Here is a 16945-nt window from a genome sequence, read left to right as displayed (position 1 = left end):
AGAGAAACAAATCTCAGTGTCAGTTCTGATGTCGTTTCCTAAATGTTAAAAACCGTAAGGTCTGAAACACAAACATTACAGAAATCCTGGATAAATTTCTTTGTAGGGAGACTTGCAGCAGCCCTGTCTCTTCAGCTTACAGAGATCAACGGGCCCCTTCATCTCTGTGCAAACATGCTCAAGGAGAGAAGGCTGGGTACTAAAAGGGTTTCACTTGGCAGGCAGAGTAGGAAGGAACAAAGGCTGGGAGCCGAGGACAGACAATTCAAAGTGGAAAAAAGGCACATGCTTGTTACAATAAGGGTGAGTAAGTATTGGAACAGATTAGCAAGGAACTTGGTGGTGTAGGAGAACTTGTATTTAAAACATTATGTTTCATAACACATTTTTTTTCCTTTATAAGCCCAACATGTGTGACTCAAACACCCTGGCACTGCTGTGGAATCGTGGCCAATTACACCGGGAGGAAGTACCAGTTACCCTTCTGGTGGCAGCTGTGATGACTGGTGTAGACAGAAGAAAAAAAAAACCTTAAAAAGCAAAGCAAATGCAATTGTTCAGGATTTGGACAATGCAAAAGGATTTCTTTCAGACAATTAATTGGAATTTTACCTAGAGAAAAATGTGCTATAATGGGAGATAAGGCATTTCAGAGGTTCCTGGTTTACTACTTCGAGTAGGTCTGACATACAGATTTGATTCCTTGGTAACAGTGTGCCCAGTTTCCAGTGACACGAACCTGCCTCTTTTGCACCATGCAATTACGTTAGACACAAGTGTGGAAAGCGAATCAGCTGCAATCCTTCAGCATCGCTTGTTCTTCATTTCAAAACTACAGGTGCCCATCAGGCACCCAGCAGGGAAGCTGCACACTTACCTGATGGTGTGTTGTAATCACCTTGAAAGTTCTGTCGTGCTTTTATTTTGCAGAATAAGTGAATCAGCTCCCACTCAAGAAGGCACATTTGCAGACGTGAAGCAGGAACATAACGGAAGGAAGAAAATGTGTCACTGAACTCATCTGGAAGATAAGCAGCAGGTTGCTAAAAGCCATTGCTTGTAACTGCACAACAGCCATACAGAGGTAAATGATATATACACATGGTGTCTGTCTGTGTAAAGATGGTGATTATTTGGTTGTAACAAGGATACATAGAAAATGTAAAGAACCTTCAAAGTGGTTTTACTTATGTATGTTCAAGGCTGTGTGCATATGTTGCAGCTGAGCGGAACCCAGGGCCCAGACCTCATGTTTCACCTTGAGTGATGCAGGACTAGTGCTGATGTTGGTAAATGAGAAAAAGCCGAGCTGTGTTCCTTTCCCCACGCTCCAGCCCCAGTGGAACATTTGCTGCTGCAGCCCATGAGTCAGTTCCTGGCTCCAAGGGCATGCAGACTCTCCTGCTTCCAGGCAACATGGAGCCTGCAGCAGCAGGAACCAACAGCTCTACCCGCCCTGTGCTGAACAAGGAGAAGTAGGGAAGCATGATTCAGGCGTAACAGCATGTGGGCACAAGCCAAACTTAAGAGCTTCAGCCCAGTGCTGCTTCTGCCCAGGGCTCCTCTGAAGCAGCTTGGACACCTTTGGTCTGTAGTATTCCAGATTTCAGGAAACATTATTAACATTTATGCTAGTCCCAACACTCTGCCCAACCTAATACACCTCCCCTAAATCCAGAGGGCTCAGATCACAAAGCAGAGTGGTTTTACAGCTAATGAGCCTACCCAGACCTGCACAGCCTCTTGGGTGTGAGCACGCTCTTCTCCCAGCACATCTCCTGGTACCCACACTGCCTGGGTACCAGAGCCTGGCACACCCATCTCCAGCAGCACCCTGGCTGCTCTCAGGAGCAAAATCTTCCTTTAAAACCTCCCATCCAACCCCTACCCATTTGCCCAAACTTCATTAGTAAAGGAAATTCAGCCTTGCACGTCAGAAACTTTACTCCAGTAAAGCACAGCACAGTTACAGTCCAGCACATGGAAATCCTGGAGGCTGTTCACTGTTATTTACTTAAGTGACATTTTAATTACGCAGACGGTGTTAGAGGCTGCACAGGCCTTGCTGTGGATTAGGGCTTCTCTCTTCTCTTGACGGTGACATTTTATTTCCCATAGACTTAATGCTTCCTCACTGCAGACTTGAGATAGTTTGCAAACAGGTAACTGCAAAGTCCAAACAAAGAATGCAGCAGGACAGAGTTAAACAACAATCAAAAAACCCTCCACAGCTGCAGAGACAGAAATGGAAATAAAGCACTGAGAATTCAGCTTGAGAGGCTATTCCTTTCAGGCATATTACTGTAAAGACTGGAGCGCTACAACATCAGTCCTTAAGGACACACACTGAGACTTCCTGAAACAAATTCAAGGTGACAACCAGCAACCAATAGCCAGCACTAATGATTTCATTAAATCATTATTGAAATCTTCATGAAGACAACAGGAAAATATGCCTCCAATGTAAACATTTCAGCATTGATATAAACCCCAGTAAGCAGCAATTACAAAAGACACTCCTTCTTCAAAGTCTGAATTAACTACTGCAACAGCACCCATATATATATCTATAAATACTTTAAAGTCTTTATAATATACTAGGCCTTGAAGACCTTCTGCAATCACCTTCAACATTACTTACTTGTTTGCCACTATGGATATCTGTAATAGGAATGAGTATCAGACAAGCACGTTTAATAGATTTGATAGTACCATTACACACCAACGTGTATATAGGCACAACATTTCCTTGTTGCCTTCAGAAAAATTAATAAAAAGTGAACAAACTGGGATGTGTGGGGGAACCTGAGCTTAATTTACTGATATTACTGTAAATAAGACAAAAACAAATCAAATGCTTCAAATTAATGTCTTGCAAGTATATTATTTGTGGGTGGCTCTAAGCACTTTTAACAACAATCCCACCATGGGAAGGACTCAAAGAAGGCAAGACATTCACAAACCAACAGAAATATCAAGCCTTTATTACAAAGAAAAATGATTCCACAGAAGAGGTTGGCTTGCTTCCATGCATGCTCTCAGTCACATCCACTTGCTGAGCGTGGAGAAAGGCTTCTGCTAGATTCATTAATTCCCCAAGACACCATAAAGCTTTGTTCTTGGCTACAGGTGCGTGAGCATTTTGGTTCAACTGAATTGCTTCCTAGAATGTTGTTGCCAGCATTGAGTGAGCCAAAATAATGAACCTGACTGCTGGGAAAGCCAAATGCCACAAGGGAAGAAAAGAAAATTGAAAGAAAATAAAAATCACACAGTGGGCACAGTTATCACTAAGAGAAGTCAAATGACTTGCTTGACATCCACACTGTAAATAATTTCACTGGCAGGGAAATTAATATGCTTGAGTCTTATCTTCACTTGGGGAGCATGAAGAATGTTTGCTGCATCCTTCTACTGGTACGTGCAAGCACACGGTCACAAAGCCTAACAGGCAGCAGAACTAGACTGAATTCATGTTATCTATTGTTGTTTCGGTTTTGAACAAAATTGATGGAGTATGAACCAGTTGATGAATCCTGTTTTATCTGGAAATTTTCTGTTGACAGGCCAAAGGGGCGGAGAACCAAATTCCCCAGATCCTTCAGTTTGCCTACAATGAAAAGGGGAGAGAACACGTTAAGTGTTAAGCAGAAGGAAAACTCCACTGAATTATGCCCAACTACACAGTCCAGCTCTACCAATTTATCTATTAATTTAAGGTAAATGCTGTGTAAAACTCTGCAGTTTTGTTAAGTATTTATAGGCTCTCAACATGAATGAAAAAAATCTCCATTGTGATGTGGTTACTGTCAGCTTTGGGGTTGAAAACAAGTGACTATGCTGGCAAACATGTAAACAGTTTGTTCTGAGAACAACTCCATCCTGCATAACAAAACTAACACCATTATTACAGTACTCCTAAATATGCCATAGTAAGTGAGATCTTGCATCTAAGTGCTGGTTCACAAGCAGGTATCTTTCAGAGATTTGTGGAACTATTTAAAAGCAAGATGGGTCTTTTGAGAGTCAGATAACTCAAAATCATCTAATACTAGATGAGCTGCTTTGTACTGATGGTGGTTTCCTTCCTTAAGTTATACCCTGTTTAATTTAACTATTAAGTTCATAATTTTATCCTGCATCCTAAAGCCATTTTGGTTATAAAACGATAAAGTTGTTCATAGCATCTCTCTGCTGGGATGAATAGTTGCTATTGTACTTCTAGGCGAACATTTGGTCATGCTTAGCTTTCCGTTGGGGTGAGAAGTGTCTTTGTCTACTGGTGGAAGTATCCTGGCATACTCCAGCATTGCTCGAGTCAGTTGTAAACAGCTCCCAAGCTCTCCAGGTGCTGCAGCTGGCTCAAGAGCCAGACAGACAAGTTTCCCTGTTTCAGGAAACTGTGAAAGGTCTTTTCTAATTGAAGTCAGTAGGATGGCTCTTTTCCGGCCGTACTAGAGCCAATAAACACAGAACAACTGCCTTGGTATTCTTGCTTGTTGCTAGGCCAGCTCTCTGGGAGAAGCTGAAGACCATATGATATATTTAATTCTTCATTCCTCATCTCACTGGGATTGAATAATTAAAACAATACAGTCACAGGTCACCTTCCTGCTCTCTCACTTGAATCCACATACAGCAATGCCTTTTGGTGCAGTCACATTTCATAAATTGCTAATGAAGCAGAAGCAAGCCTTTGCCTTTTCCGGGAACTCAAGCCCAAAGCACTGCTCCTGCTGTCTTGGCACACATAAACCCATCATTGTAGGAAAGCACTATTTCCTCCTCCCCCACTCCTTTCATCCCTAAATTGAGTCCAACCCCCACTCCCCCCAAAGAGAAGCTCTCTTAAAGCAGAGACTGTGCTTGAAGGAAGGAAGAAGGCACGTGGAGCTGTGACTCAGCTGCAAAGAGTTCTCAGCAATCAAACACGCACTTGTCCCTGAGCAGGGTCACATTCTCCTCTGTGAGACTGTGTTTTCACAGATCTTGTTCTTTACATTTTAGAGGGCCTGTGTCTACTTTTCACCTGGAACTCCACATGTTAAGTTCCTTCAGCAGAGGTTAACAAGAAAACTAACTGGTAAAGATCAATTCACAGCTCAGAAGTCTGTGATTCATTACTCACCTAAACTGCAATTTAACATCCTGCTGCAAAAGGCAGATTCACAGAAAGATTTCTCATGATTTACATGAAGATGTAACAGCCAAAAAGTAACTGCCATTCAGTCTTTCTGGCAAAACTTCCAGTAGAGCTGCTAGTGTTAATGTGGTGTTTGGAACTTGAAAAGCTGGGTATTATTTGGGTTAAGAATTTTTCTTGGATAAAAGACAAATTTCCTGATGAGGTCTCATCTTTCTCTAACTCACTGTATTACCAACAACATTTCTTAAGCAATTAAAAGAGCAAATCCTTTTCCCTTCCCTAAATGGTGAGGACTGAACTAAAAGTAACTATATTAGCTCTGAACTATTTAAAGTGACCTCCCTGTGTACAGTATTGGGGTTTAGCAGTGTTATCGCAAATATAACATGTACTCTTCAGTATCAAAAAAAGAAAGAAGAGAGCAATTCTTTAGGCACTAAGACTAGTAAATATCTTTGCTGATCTCAAGTAGCTGGAAATATCTCTTGCTGGCACGAAGGCCCAGGCAATACGCTCCCATAGGCCTTCACATTAATCACACTGATAACCAAGTACATTTCTGTTTTCTAAAATGCACTCCTTTGTAACTTAAGATGAAAGTCCCAATAGTTTTTAATTAGATTTGATGAACTGTGTGTGTATAAGATGGGTTACACAGATTGCCATATGTTCTATCCCAGTTTTTTATCTCCAGTGTACTTGGCTCTCCTTGTAGCCAAGCAGAAAACTATTGTCAGAGCTCTCAGCCTGCTAAACCTTGCTAAAACTGTTCCAAACTTCCCCTCTTCTCATATCCTCTCCCCAAAGGAGCTGGTTCTAGTTATCACAATAATTATAGTTCCTCTAAACAAAACTAGCTTGTTGCACAATAGCTGGAAATCTCTGGCTTTAAAGTCAGAAGAGAAATAAAATAACACAGAAAATAGTCAGTGTATGTTCACATCCTGGGCAATCACTAAGGCAGAGGATGCTCACATTATGAAAGCATAAAGGGAAAGAGCCACATGGATTTAAAAGCTATTTTTTAAGTGTGCTGTAAGTTAACCTTTCTTTAACATTGTAACTCAGCAACGAGCAAACCTTAGTGGCAAGTGGCAGCACTAACCTGCAAAGACTGAATGGAATATATGAAAATAGTAAGTACAAATGTCAGCTTTGGAAAAGTTAGACCCCTGTGGAACAGAATAGAAATGGACTTGGTTTGGTAACAAAATACGCTTTTTCTAGCAACATCAATCTCACTGCACTACCACTTGCAAACAAGTATACATGGTTAGGTAGTCTGGAAGAAAAATCCAGCCAAGAATGTGTATCCTGATTTATTTACACACAATCACTTAAGAAGTGGTTTCAGCTTCTGACAAACTATCTGGTAATGATCTGCAGCACTGGAAAACAGGAAACATGCTTGGGGAAGGAGGAAGATGCACTCCATTTATTTCAGTTTGTTTGTACACAACTCATTTTCATGACAGTGTTTGTTAGTTGGGCATAGCAGGCCTTAGTTTCAGTTGAAAGAATAACACAGAAAAGCCACATTACTGGCTGATTCATTGACAAAAATAAGAATTCAGTTGAATATCCAAACTTCAAAGGAGTCAAAGCATGAACTGTGACAGTCATTTGAAAGATTTTGTTGGTGATTAGTTTTAGTGTGAGTGCTCCTGGACCAGACCCAGTCTGGAACTATTAAGATGCATCTGACTTGCTCTACTGGAACAAAAAACATTTGGGTACAACCCAGACACCTGAGCTGAGCCACCTGTGAGAAAGCAAGAATGAATCCGTGCATACCTGGCACTGTTTAACCAGCAGTCAGATAATCTCCTAACAGACTACCACAAGCATTTGTCTATTCTGATACAGTACTCAGTTGGTAAATAGCATTAATGAAGTTCTTGAAAAAGAAAAGCTGAAACAGCTTAAAACAAATACATTGTGCAACAAAAATAATCCAAAGAAATCTCTTTATCACGCTATATCAAGTTTGTCTTTCCTTACAGAACTCCTATCTGATCCCCCTTCAATAGTAAGTGTTTTACTCTGCCCTCAGGCAAAACAGCAGCATTTTGTAAACCCTGGGAGGTATTTCCTTCCCAGGCCTTCATTGCCAGACCCATCACTGCTCTCTCTTACCGGCAAGATACAGAGAGCTTTTTAATACTCAAAAGATTAGTCTGGTTGCTGCCCTTATTCCTAACTTAATTTCGAGTGTTCTAATAAGTGAATGTATTATAGAAAAACAACTTCTCAATCTGTGTTACACTAGAGATCACAAGCAGGTAAAATATCACCCAGCTGACACCAGATAATTTTAATGATACTTGTGACAATTTATTTGAACCTGTCACATACAGAGGCTGTGGATGAACACAGGGTCATACACTGTCTACCCTACTTTTGGCCTGGTTTTCCTGTATTTTACATTAAACATCAGTGTATCTCCCTGCATGTATATAACATGATTGAGAAGTAATTCCTTTCTAGAGAATCCCAATATAAACAGTCTGAACTGGTTCCCAAAAGACTGGTTCAGTTCTGAAATCCTAACTGCCACCTGATTAACACTTAAACAGATTACATCCAGTCTGAAATCTAGGCAAGGATTAGCAGTATAGAACGAGGTTTGTAATGACACTTTATAAAGCTGGATTTATTGTTTCAGTATAGTCCCTTGTGATCAGTGAGGCCCTTTAGACATCTGTAACAATGGTACAAAGGGAGAGTTCAAAAAAGATCAGGAATTGTTTTCAGATTACTTTGTGTTGAAACTCATCCGCTATCCTACAAATAGTCATGATCCTTCTGGACACTTTCTGCATTTGTCATTTATTTTTAGCACTATCACACTTAACCTTCTTTATTTATGGCTTAAGTACAATGGTGAAAACAGAATCTGATGATGTAAAGCTCTAGAAAGCCTCAGTGCAACTTTACTAGGTCAAAACAGGTACAAAGCAAGAGCAAATCAGACTCCTGCACAGCAAGAAAAGAAAAATATCAGCATAAGGACTTGAAACAGTCTTCAAAAATATCTGTAAGGGTTAGTGTTACAGTATGCAAGACAGACTGAGTTCATTTAACCTGATTCTCTGCAGAACAGCAAAGAGTCTTCCCCTTTCCCATCCCAAACCCTCAAAGCCTACTCAGAACAGCATTTCATCTACTACTTGCGACACCTAGAATGAGCAAACCGGTAACTATGGCAAGCAATGTATGAAATGGGTTAGGTACACTTAGTTTATCTTATATTGTCTTCTGTCCTTGCTCTTTTGTGTGGATTTTCTAAACAGCACGAATCAAAATTTTCTATAAAAATAAAAACTTTTAAAAGCAGCAGGTTGTCAGATTGGCTTATAGAGTGTCTGAACTCTTAAGACTCAACAAACCCTGTTAAGTAGGAGACAGTAGACAATGTCAACAGTAGTCTTCTTTCGGGCAGGACATTTTCCCCCCAAACCCGTTAGTCTGTGATTCAAGGAAGTGCTTTAACCTTTGTATTACAGATAAAAACCAGACTTGTTTGGGCAACCTTATTTAAGTAGTTATCCATTTGAAATACATCAATCCAGTTCAGATATTATATATACAAACACCACAGAACGCGATGATGGAGGCATGTAGGTTCAACTGAGTTGTATTGATTAAATTTCTTTCCCTCAAACAGGCACAGTCAACAGTATCATTTGGTTCAGAGTTGTAAAAAGTCAAGAGACAATGAGTTAGGAAATCTAACTGCACTCCTAGCAAAGCCAGATGCCTGTTTGTAACACTGGGTAGGTCTAATTCAGCCTCCAAATAAACAGAACCAAAATACTATATAAGTCAAAGTAAACATGAAGACTTGGAGGTCTACAGACTGCAAGTGCTATTAGAAGAACCAAATTTATTTCTTCAGACAAAAGATCAAACACATTCAGTTACCACAGCTGGTCGACTCCTTTTACGCAAAGGTTTAGGAAAAACCCTGTTTCATCCCTTTCACGGGAATGTTTTACTTGCAGAGAGAAGGGGCAGAGCAGTTGGTCTGTTTCAAACCATTTTCCCCTGCTTTAACATGCGTTAATATTGATTTGTTTTAGAAGGTCCTGAGTGTTCTTTCTTTAACTATTAGCCTTTTCTGTATGGGCAAATTATCTGGCTGGAACTTACTGTAGGTGAAACCAAGCAATAGAGAACTACGAAGAAATCAGGAGTTTCGTCTAACACGGAACAAGTATTTCCTTAAAGCTTTAAGGCTCTTTTTTTTTTAAGTCTTTTTTTAAGGCTCTTTTTTTTAAATTTTTCTTTAAATTTTCTACAAGACATTCTACTCATTCATTTGTACTTTTTTAGTAGACTATAAAGATTATTCTGTAAGTTATGTGTACACACTACTTACCTAGCATTTCTTTCTTTAATTTTTCATTCCGCTCTTCAATTTGTCTAGGTAATCGCTGTGGACAGAGATGAAAAGTGGAATCAGACCCACGCTTTCAGTAATTCTGTAGGTTAAGCTAATGGAATTTTCATGCACATACCCAGGATACACTGTTTGTGGCTTAAAACAAATCCTTATGTCAAACCACCCTTTCATCTTATTTTGGAAACCTGTAATTCATCCTATGACATCAGTTCACATAAACAGTAAGTTGTAACTTGTAAGTGCAGGTTTCAAATAGGCATGCATTTTTTACTGCTGAAAACCAGATCTGATCTGCTTGCTTGGAATTTTAACTGAAAAGCTTATGGAATTCAAGAGACTTACAATTAAAGTATATTTTAGCTCTATTTCCTCAGCTGCATGCATTATATTTGGTAAAGAGACTATGCAGGCACAGCATCTGAGGAAACATCCATGAAGTCCATTCTCAGTGGCATAACACCTGAGGGAAATCTGCACTGTGAAGACATGAAGGTTTTCTAAATACAAATACTTTATCAGAAGATCACTGAAGTAACTTGCTGCAAACTTCAGGACATAGTTCAGTGAGTAGATTTTATGCAAGATATAGCATAGCTCTAAGGAGGAGAGGGTATTATAAATGCGAGCCTTGATCTGGCAGTTCATCATGGGGAGGTAACTCCAACACCTTGTCCTGAGCAAGGTACTAGTCCAAGTAACAGCTCATTAATATGCTTTTCCCCTTTTCAAAACTGGCACCAGTGTTAAAATCTGTTGTACCATCACAAGCAAACTTAGCACATGTTTCCAATGACCATTACATAACCGCATGGTCTATGCATTCCTAACAGTTTGGTTCCTAACAGTTCCTTCCCATTTATGCCTAGAACAGCTGTGACTCATCTTCCACCCTTATGCAGTACTGGTGCTCTGCTATACGGTTGTAATGATCGTTTTTAATTAGAACTTTATAGTCACATAACTAAATTTACCATTGTATAATTAAATTTTGCATTTTCTATACATCCATTAAATACAACATTAAACCAAAATATATTACAAATGACAGTCACTTTTTACACATCCTTTCTCATATTTTTCAGCAGTACTACTTCAAGCTTTTATACTATGCTTATTCCTGTATAATTCTGGCAGCTCAGCATGCAGTTATATGCATAACTGTGCAGTCTCTTCTTGTGGAGGTCATCACAAATAAGACAAATCTATTGTAATGGTGCTACCAGTAAACTAATTACAACTGCAGACTATGGCAATTCACTCCAGATACACTTCCCTTGTGATAACTGCCTTCTCAACATCGTTAAAGAATTAATCTCCTAAGCTTGTGTCTTCTTGTCATTTACAGCTCCAGTCATTGCCACAATGAACCGAGTTGTTCCCCTCAAGAAAAAGCCCACGGATACGACTGCCTGGCTATTGCTCTTCAATACAGGACACACTGGTGAATGCAGGCAAATACAGTTCACTTTCTGTAGCGGTGGGGAAGAGAGGTGGTATACCCCAGAAAAAAATAACAACAGAAAAACGAGTGTTAAGGAATAAAACGCAGCTATACATGGATGGCTAAGCTTGAAACCAGCCAAGCTGAAACCAGCCAGGCCCAGCACCACCACCAGTGAGCCAGATCTAATTAGCCCAGTCAGACCTCATCTGAATCCTGCTGACCCAGAGGGGCTTATTAAGTTGGGTGCAGATCTGGACCTAAGCTGCTTGCATGAAAACATGTGAATATCCCCAGGCTCTAAATTCAGTTTGCACTGTGGCTGTGCAATTTGTTGTATCTTGCATGAGTTTGGCATACATAGCAAGTCTCTCTCACATCTGGACATAGGGCTTTGGCAGGAAATGAAGATACATATCCTTGATCTGAAATATATACTCCATGTTTTGTCTGTCTCAATACTTGTATTAGAAAGACTCAGCAGTTCTCACTCCAGAAATGTATTTGCAGGGTTAGTTATCTACAGGAAGGTGTCTGTAAGTACCATAGACACCAGATAAATAGCTGTCCTTATCTCAAAGTGCAGCTTCTTTGGGCAAATAAGTTTATCTTGCCTGCCAATCCCTCAAAAACTGTGCTGAAGCTAAAACTCACACAACACTGTTACCCACATGCTAAAAACAAGACCCCCAAATTGATCCTGCATAGATGGATCCTGTGTAATTAAACACTTTCTGGGAAAGCACCAGTAGGGATTATTTGTCCACAAAACATTACAATTTCAAACTGATTAATTTAGCATTGAAGATGTCAAAAGTAACTGAAGTGAGACCAGGATTTAAATCAAAATATTAGCACTGTACTCCTGCAGTATAAACAGTACTGAAATTTTAAAGAAGTTACCAAATCAGGAATGAAAGCAAAGAACTACTCTGCATTTAGTATTTTTAAACTGCCATTTAGCAAGATCATGACATTCCCTAAAGCAGCATGTGAAATATTTTCTATATATTCTCTACAGGAAGGAGAGAGATTTGCTCTAACAGTGAAAGAAGCTAATTTGCAGATTCTCTTGATGCATCATTTCCATTAACAGTGAGGGGGAAAAAACGCTGCCGAGAAACGCTGCAGAGAGCAATGCACTTTACCTTATAATAAAGCAAAGCTCCTTAGTCTCCTACACATTAGATATGTTAACCACGTATGGGAGTCAACATTAGAGCTGGAACTGTTTTTTCTGTATTATGAAATTTAGAGATTTACTATGAATATTCTAACAAGCGTAGAACTAACTGTCAGTATTTCCTTAATTTTTTAAGAGGGGCATTTTAAGTTTCAGTCTCAGAAGATTGCTTCTACCCTGCAACCTGACAAAGAACAGGACCAACCCAGGGGCAGAATCCTACTGCAGTGTAAATTGAGGGCATTTTGTACAAAGTATTCTGCACCACATGTGACCCTAAAGCCTCTGCCTAGTAAAATGAGGTCAAGAAACAGAAGGTAGATGTAACAGTCAACCTCTGTACTTCCCAGCTCTAAAAATTAAGAATATATTACAGATTGTTCTAAAACATTCCTGAAAGATGGCCAGGAAGAAGAACAGCACTGTCAAGTCTTAATCTGTGGAGTTCATAACAATTTGTATGATGTTCACAGCTGTTCTTTGTATGATGAGCTGCTAAAACACATTCCTTATATGCTAGTACTATTCTACCTAGTAACTGGCTAGATTACTTTAGGTCTCACTCTGGAGCTGATCTCATGCTAAAAGGACTACAAACTACAGAAAGTAAACCCCATGCTTTCCTTTAGAAAAGTCAGCAGATTCATTGGCTGAATTCCTGGACCAAATAAACCATAGTCTCAGCTAGGAGACTATAAAAAAGGCCAACACAAATACTCTTTTCTAGACTGTGATGGACCCATCACAGTCACTACCCATGCAGTAATGATGTTTGACAAGCTTGTCATTTAATGAGCCACTGCCAAGAGCTAGGTGATAAAGTGCTCTCCTGCTCTCAACTAGCTGCATGCAACAAGCATCAGGGGTTGTTTCACAGTACAGTAAACTGACCTTGTCAATGGGTGCTGCCAAAAGGGATGGCCCCAATCCCTGTACTGCCTTGACCACATCTTTCCTTCTCACTAGTATTTGCAGCAGGACTTATCTGACTGCAAAAAGACAACTATGTAAGTATTTGCTTTGGGGCTTTTTGGTTGTTGGGTTATTTTGCTTGTTGCTATTTTTCTCTTTAGCAGAGTTAGTTTTCTGACAGACTCATGTATAGAGCCAGCCATCCCCTAGGGCCAGACATGAGCTAGTAGCAGTGTTAGCACAAGGAAAGCAACTGGAGAGCTTTGTAAGCAGCAGTTAGTTAGTACATCAGTTTAGCTGTTCTGTGAAACCCTTACCATTAATAGGAGCTACACAGTTAAGCAGAATATTTTTCTGCCGTCAGGGCAACTGATCCAGTCCCAAAGGACGTAATTTCAGGCAAGGCTTCTTGCCTAATATGCTATAAAAGCGGTTTCTAATCTGTCACTACCAACACCATAGTATGGGGAAAGGAGAGGGGAAGAAGGAATCACTACTAATGATTTATTTTCCCAAATGAAGAATTAAAGCAAACCTAAGTGTTTTAAAAATACTTCTGCATCAACATATTCAAAGTGGTTTTAGAGATAAGTTGGCAGGTGAAGCAAATGTTTTCACTGATGTGAAGCTGAACTAAAACAATGACACCCTTTGAAAATTTAACTGAATATAAAGTCAGGCATTGGCATAAGGATTTGGGAGTCCAAATAAGAATTACATTTCAAAATAGCATCCATTTACCATAAAAAGTAAGTGAAGAATAGATTGGATGTTGTTTTCCCTTCAGAAGGTGGTCAGCTCTTTCCAGGCTCCCTGGTGCTAGCAAACCATTCACCTACCATGACGTGAAGCTCCCACTGATGAAAAGTGACCACCACTGTATTTCTTATAGTGGCTACCTTTCATTAGCGTTAGTGTTCCTTCAAAACCACAGGCTGTCTAGCTACATCTCTAGGACATTTGTGCTTTCAATAGAGCCTTCATAACCTCTTTTCAAAAATCAGAACAGCAAGCAGCCTGTCATAGGAGCCTTCTGCACAAAATAAATTTTCTTTCTTGCTACCCTTGTGAAAAGACCCTCTGAACTTGTCAAATCCACATCTATTTTCCACATTGAGCATTAACGTCCTAAGTATTGCTAGAAAAAATCACTTCCTGCTGGTTCCACAAAGAGTTACTTGAAACCTCAGATCAGCAGGCTGTGGCAGTGGCTTTAAATCCCCACTGACTAGGGATTACCTACACGTTAGATTGGGGTTTCAGGATGTGCATGGGGGTTACCTTTTTTTCATCCAAGCTGACATATTCGAAAGGCAAAGGAAGCTTTTAAAGCATTTCCTTACACTTGTAGAGATATGGCAAAGATTCTGCAATAAATGTTTAATCCTGAAGTATTTGTAATTTGATTGAAAGTGGTGAAAATGGACACTGGAACACAGTACTGAGCTGCAGATCTTTTTAGTTCTCTTTTGAAGAATGAATAAAAAGTAACTGAATTCAGGAGAGACTGCTGTTAGCAACCATAAAGGGCCTTGTTCTTCAAGTGAAAGGCTAAGTTTTTGAAGACTAATAGTAGACTTCAGTCACTATTAGTAAAATAACTCTAAGTGGCCAATACACACACAAGACATCGCAAAGAACAAGAACAGAAAACAGCTAAATGAAGAAACAAAAATATCAACACTCTAAAGTAGATACAAACATAGATACAGGCTGATGGAATCCTTTTCGTTGCCAGAATTACATAATCAAGTCATAAAAAAAAAGAAAGTAATTATTTTATAATTATGCCATAAAGGTATTCAACTGCAAATTTACGAATCAGGGAAAGAATTCTATTGAAAACAAGACTCCAAACAATTAAACAGCCAGCAAGAACTGTATCTGATCCCCAAACTGCAGATCCGTATTAAAGTGATGGCTACTAAAATGCATGAGTGGTTTGGGCAACCTTTTCTAGAACATGCAAAAATACAGTTAACAGCCTCAGTCAGAAAACTAGAATGGTGTGTGTGTGCACAGGAACAAAAGACAAGACCTTGGCTTAAAGTGAAGCCAAAGTATACTAAAAAGGCTTACCATGCATGCTTCTCTGGCTTGATGAACCGATGGGTCTTTTTCTAGGACTGCCTTATAATCTTCCAGAGCTTCATCTAGTTTTTCTGTTTTTTCATATAGTTCTGCTCTCCTCAGCAAAGCTCTAATATAGTTAGGATCCAATTCCACTGCTAGAAAACAAAAACAAAGCATAGTATTTTATTTGAAACATTTATACACCCTTCAAATGAATTCTTAAGTGTGTATTACATTCTTAATAGTCATTTTTATAATGTAGCTTAGAATCAAGGGCAGTCAGTGTAAAAGCTAAGCAATATTTCAGAAAGGCATACATCTGCCTGTGAAAGTCTAATGCAAGTGATCATGTTTCATTTAAAGTCTACAATCTATCACAGATAGAAGTGATTTATAATGCACAAACATTTAATTTTGCAATACTGTATTTTTGTTGATACTTCAGAAATTTTAAGGACCTGTAAGATATCTTTCAGCTTTTGTATATTTAAGAAGTTTATATTGTTAGATTACAACTAGAGTTAAATATACCTATGATGAGCAGGAAAAATAAGCATTTCTCTGATTCTCTCAGTTCAAGTGGAGACAAACTCCAGGAGAACTTCTGGTGTTCTTCTGAATTTAATATCAAGCAGTCAAAATTGGGTTGGGAATCCACAGTTATATTAGCTCTACAAGTTAGCAGAGGGGCATACTGTTTGAATTTAAGCTTTTCCTCTCCTTATTCCCTTGGCAGCCCTGTTTACAGATGCATTTAAGACTGAATGCTAAACTTAACAGTAACCTGCAAACTGTAATTTCTCAGAAATATCTTAATCCATTTTTCATCACAAAAAGAGGGAATATGAGAGACTGCCCATTTGATAATTGCTAACTGCTCTTGGGACAATTAAATTAGGATTATTTAGCTAAATATTCTAGCTCAGTCCTTCTGGAAGGACAAAGACAATGCTACAGTCAGCAAGTTGCAGGTTAGTGTGAATTGCTCTGCTGTGCTCCAAGTGTTGCATTGCAGTTTGTAATCAAAGTCCCTGGGGAATGTCAGGCGCTGGTAGGTCAAGTCTCACTGCTGCAAAGCAGAGCGAGTGCCTTTCAGCCATTACAAAATCAGAAGTGTTTTTCAAAATGCACCACCATCAAAACAAGGAAACCCCCAAAATGCAGAGGCCGGCTAGAATTTGTTACCTTCAACAGTACTTTGAGCATGTATAAACTCCTGTTTACTGTACAAGCAGCACTGGCACGCAGCCATTGGATCAGTTTTCTGACTGGGGATTTGGAATATTTTCCCCAGCTGTCATAGGGAGTTTAACAAATACTTGAGCACGGATGAGTGGGTGGCAGCAATAAAACAATGCACAGCTGAAATGATTTCACCACAAGTTGCAGGGAGAAAACTACGCAGAACAAGCACAGGAGAGCATAAGCCCTTGTGATAAAGCAAAAGCCATGCATAAAAGGGACTTGATGATACTTTTAATTCTGTAAGGCCTCATGGTTCTTTGGAATCTGGGATTAAACCAAGATTTGGAGGGGGAATGGCATGTGGATGCAGCTTTAAAATAGCTATAAGGAAGCAGCTTCCTTAATAAAAAGACTTTCCTATGAAGAAGTACAAACAGCAGCCTTATTGGCACAAGATAATAGAAAGTAAACTATTTCAGACAGGAAAAGATAGACATTTTACAAAATAAATACTGTAAGTCTAGATTCAGGTGTCTCCCATCACAGCTTTTCTTTAAATTCTTTAAAGACCTGTATGCCCAAATTTACAGCACTGCAGTA

The 16945-nt window shown here is 39.4% G+C and overlaps 1 protein-coding gene across 1 annotated transcript in view; it reads right to left on the bottom strand.

Annotated features, from left to right (window-relative positions):
* Window positions 1-2954: 2954 nt before the first annotated feature.
* The window catches only part of TTC1 (tetratricopeptide repeat domain 1), a 29393-nt gene continuing 15402 nt past the window's right edge, over window positions 2955-16945 (bottom strand). The window contains exons 5-7 of the mRNA XM_061372874.1: window positions 15167-15315; window positions 9528-9582; window positions 2955-3610 (exon numbers count right to left, since the gene is read on the bottom strand). Of these exons, the coding sequence (XP_061228858.1) occupies window positions 3477-3610; window positions 9528-9582; window positions 15167-15315 (338 nt within the window). The 3' untranslated portion in view covers window positions 2955-3476. The remainder of the gene's footprint in view (window positions 3611-9527; window positions 9583-15166; window positions 15316-16945) is intronic.

The sequence above is a fragment of the Neopsephotus bourkii genome, unplaced genomic scaffold (genome assembly GCF_033783945.1).
Source record: "Neopsephotus bourkii isolate Nb327-2 ecotype Australia unplaced genomic scaffold, CSIRO-AGI_Nbou_v1 NB_1622, whole genome shotgun sequence".
In the NCBI taxonomy this organism is placed as follows: Eukaryota; Metazoa; Chordata; class Aves; order Psittaciformes; family Psittacidae; genus Neopsephotus; species Neopsephotus bourkii.
Note: the sequence above shows the minus strand (reverse complement) of the source record. Positions and strands in the feature narration are given on the sequence as shown.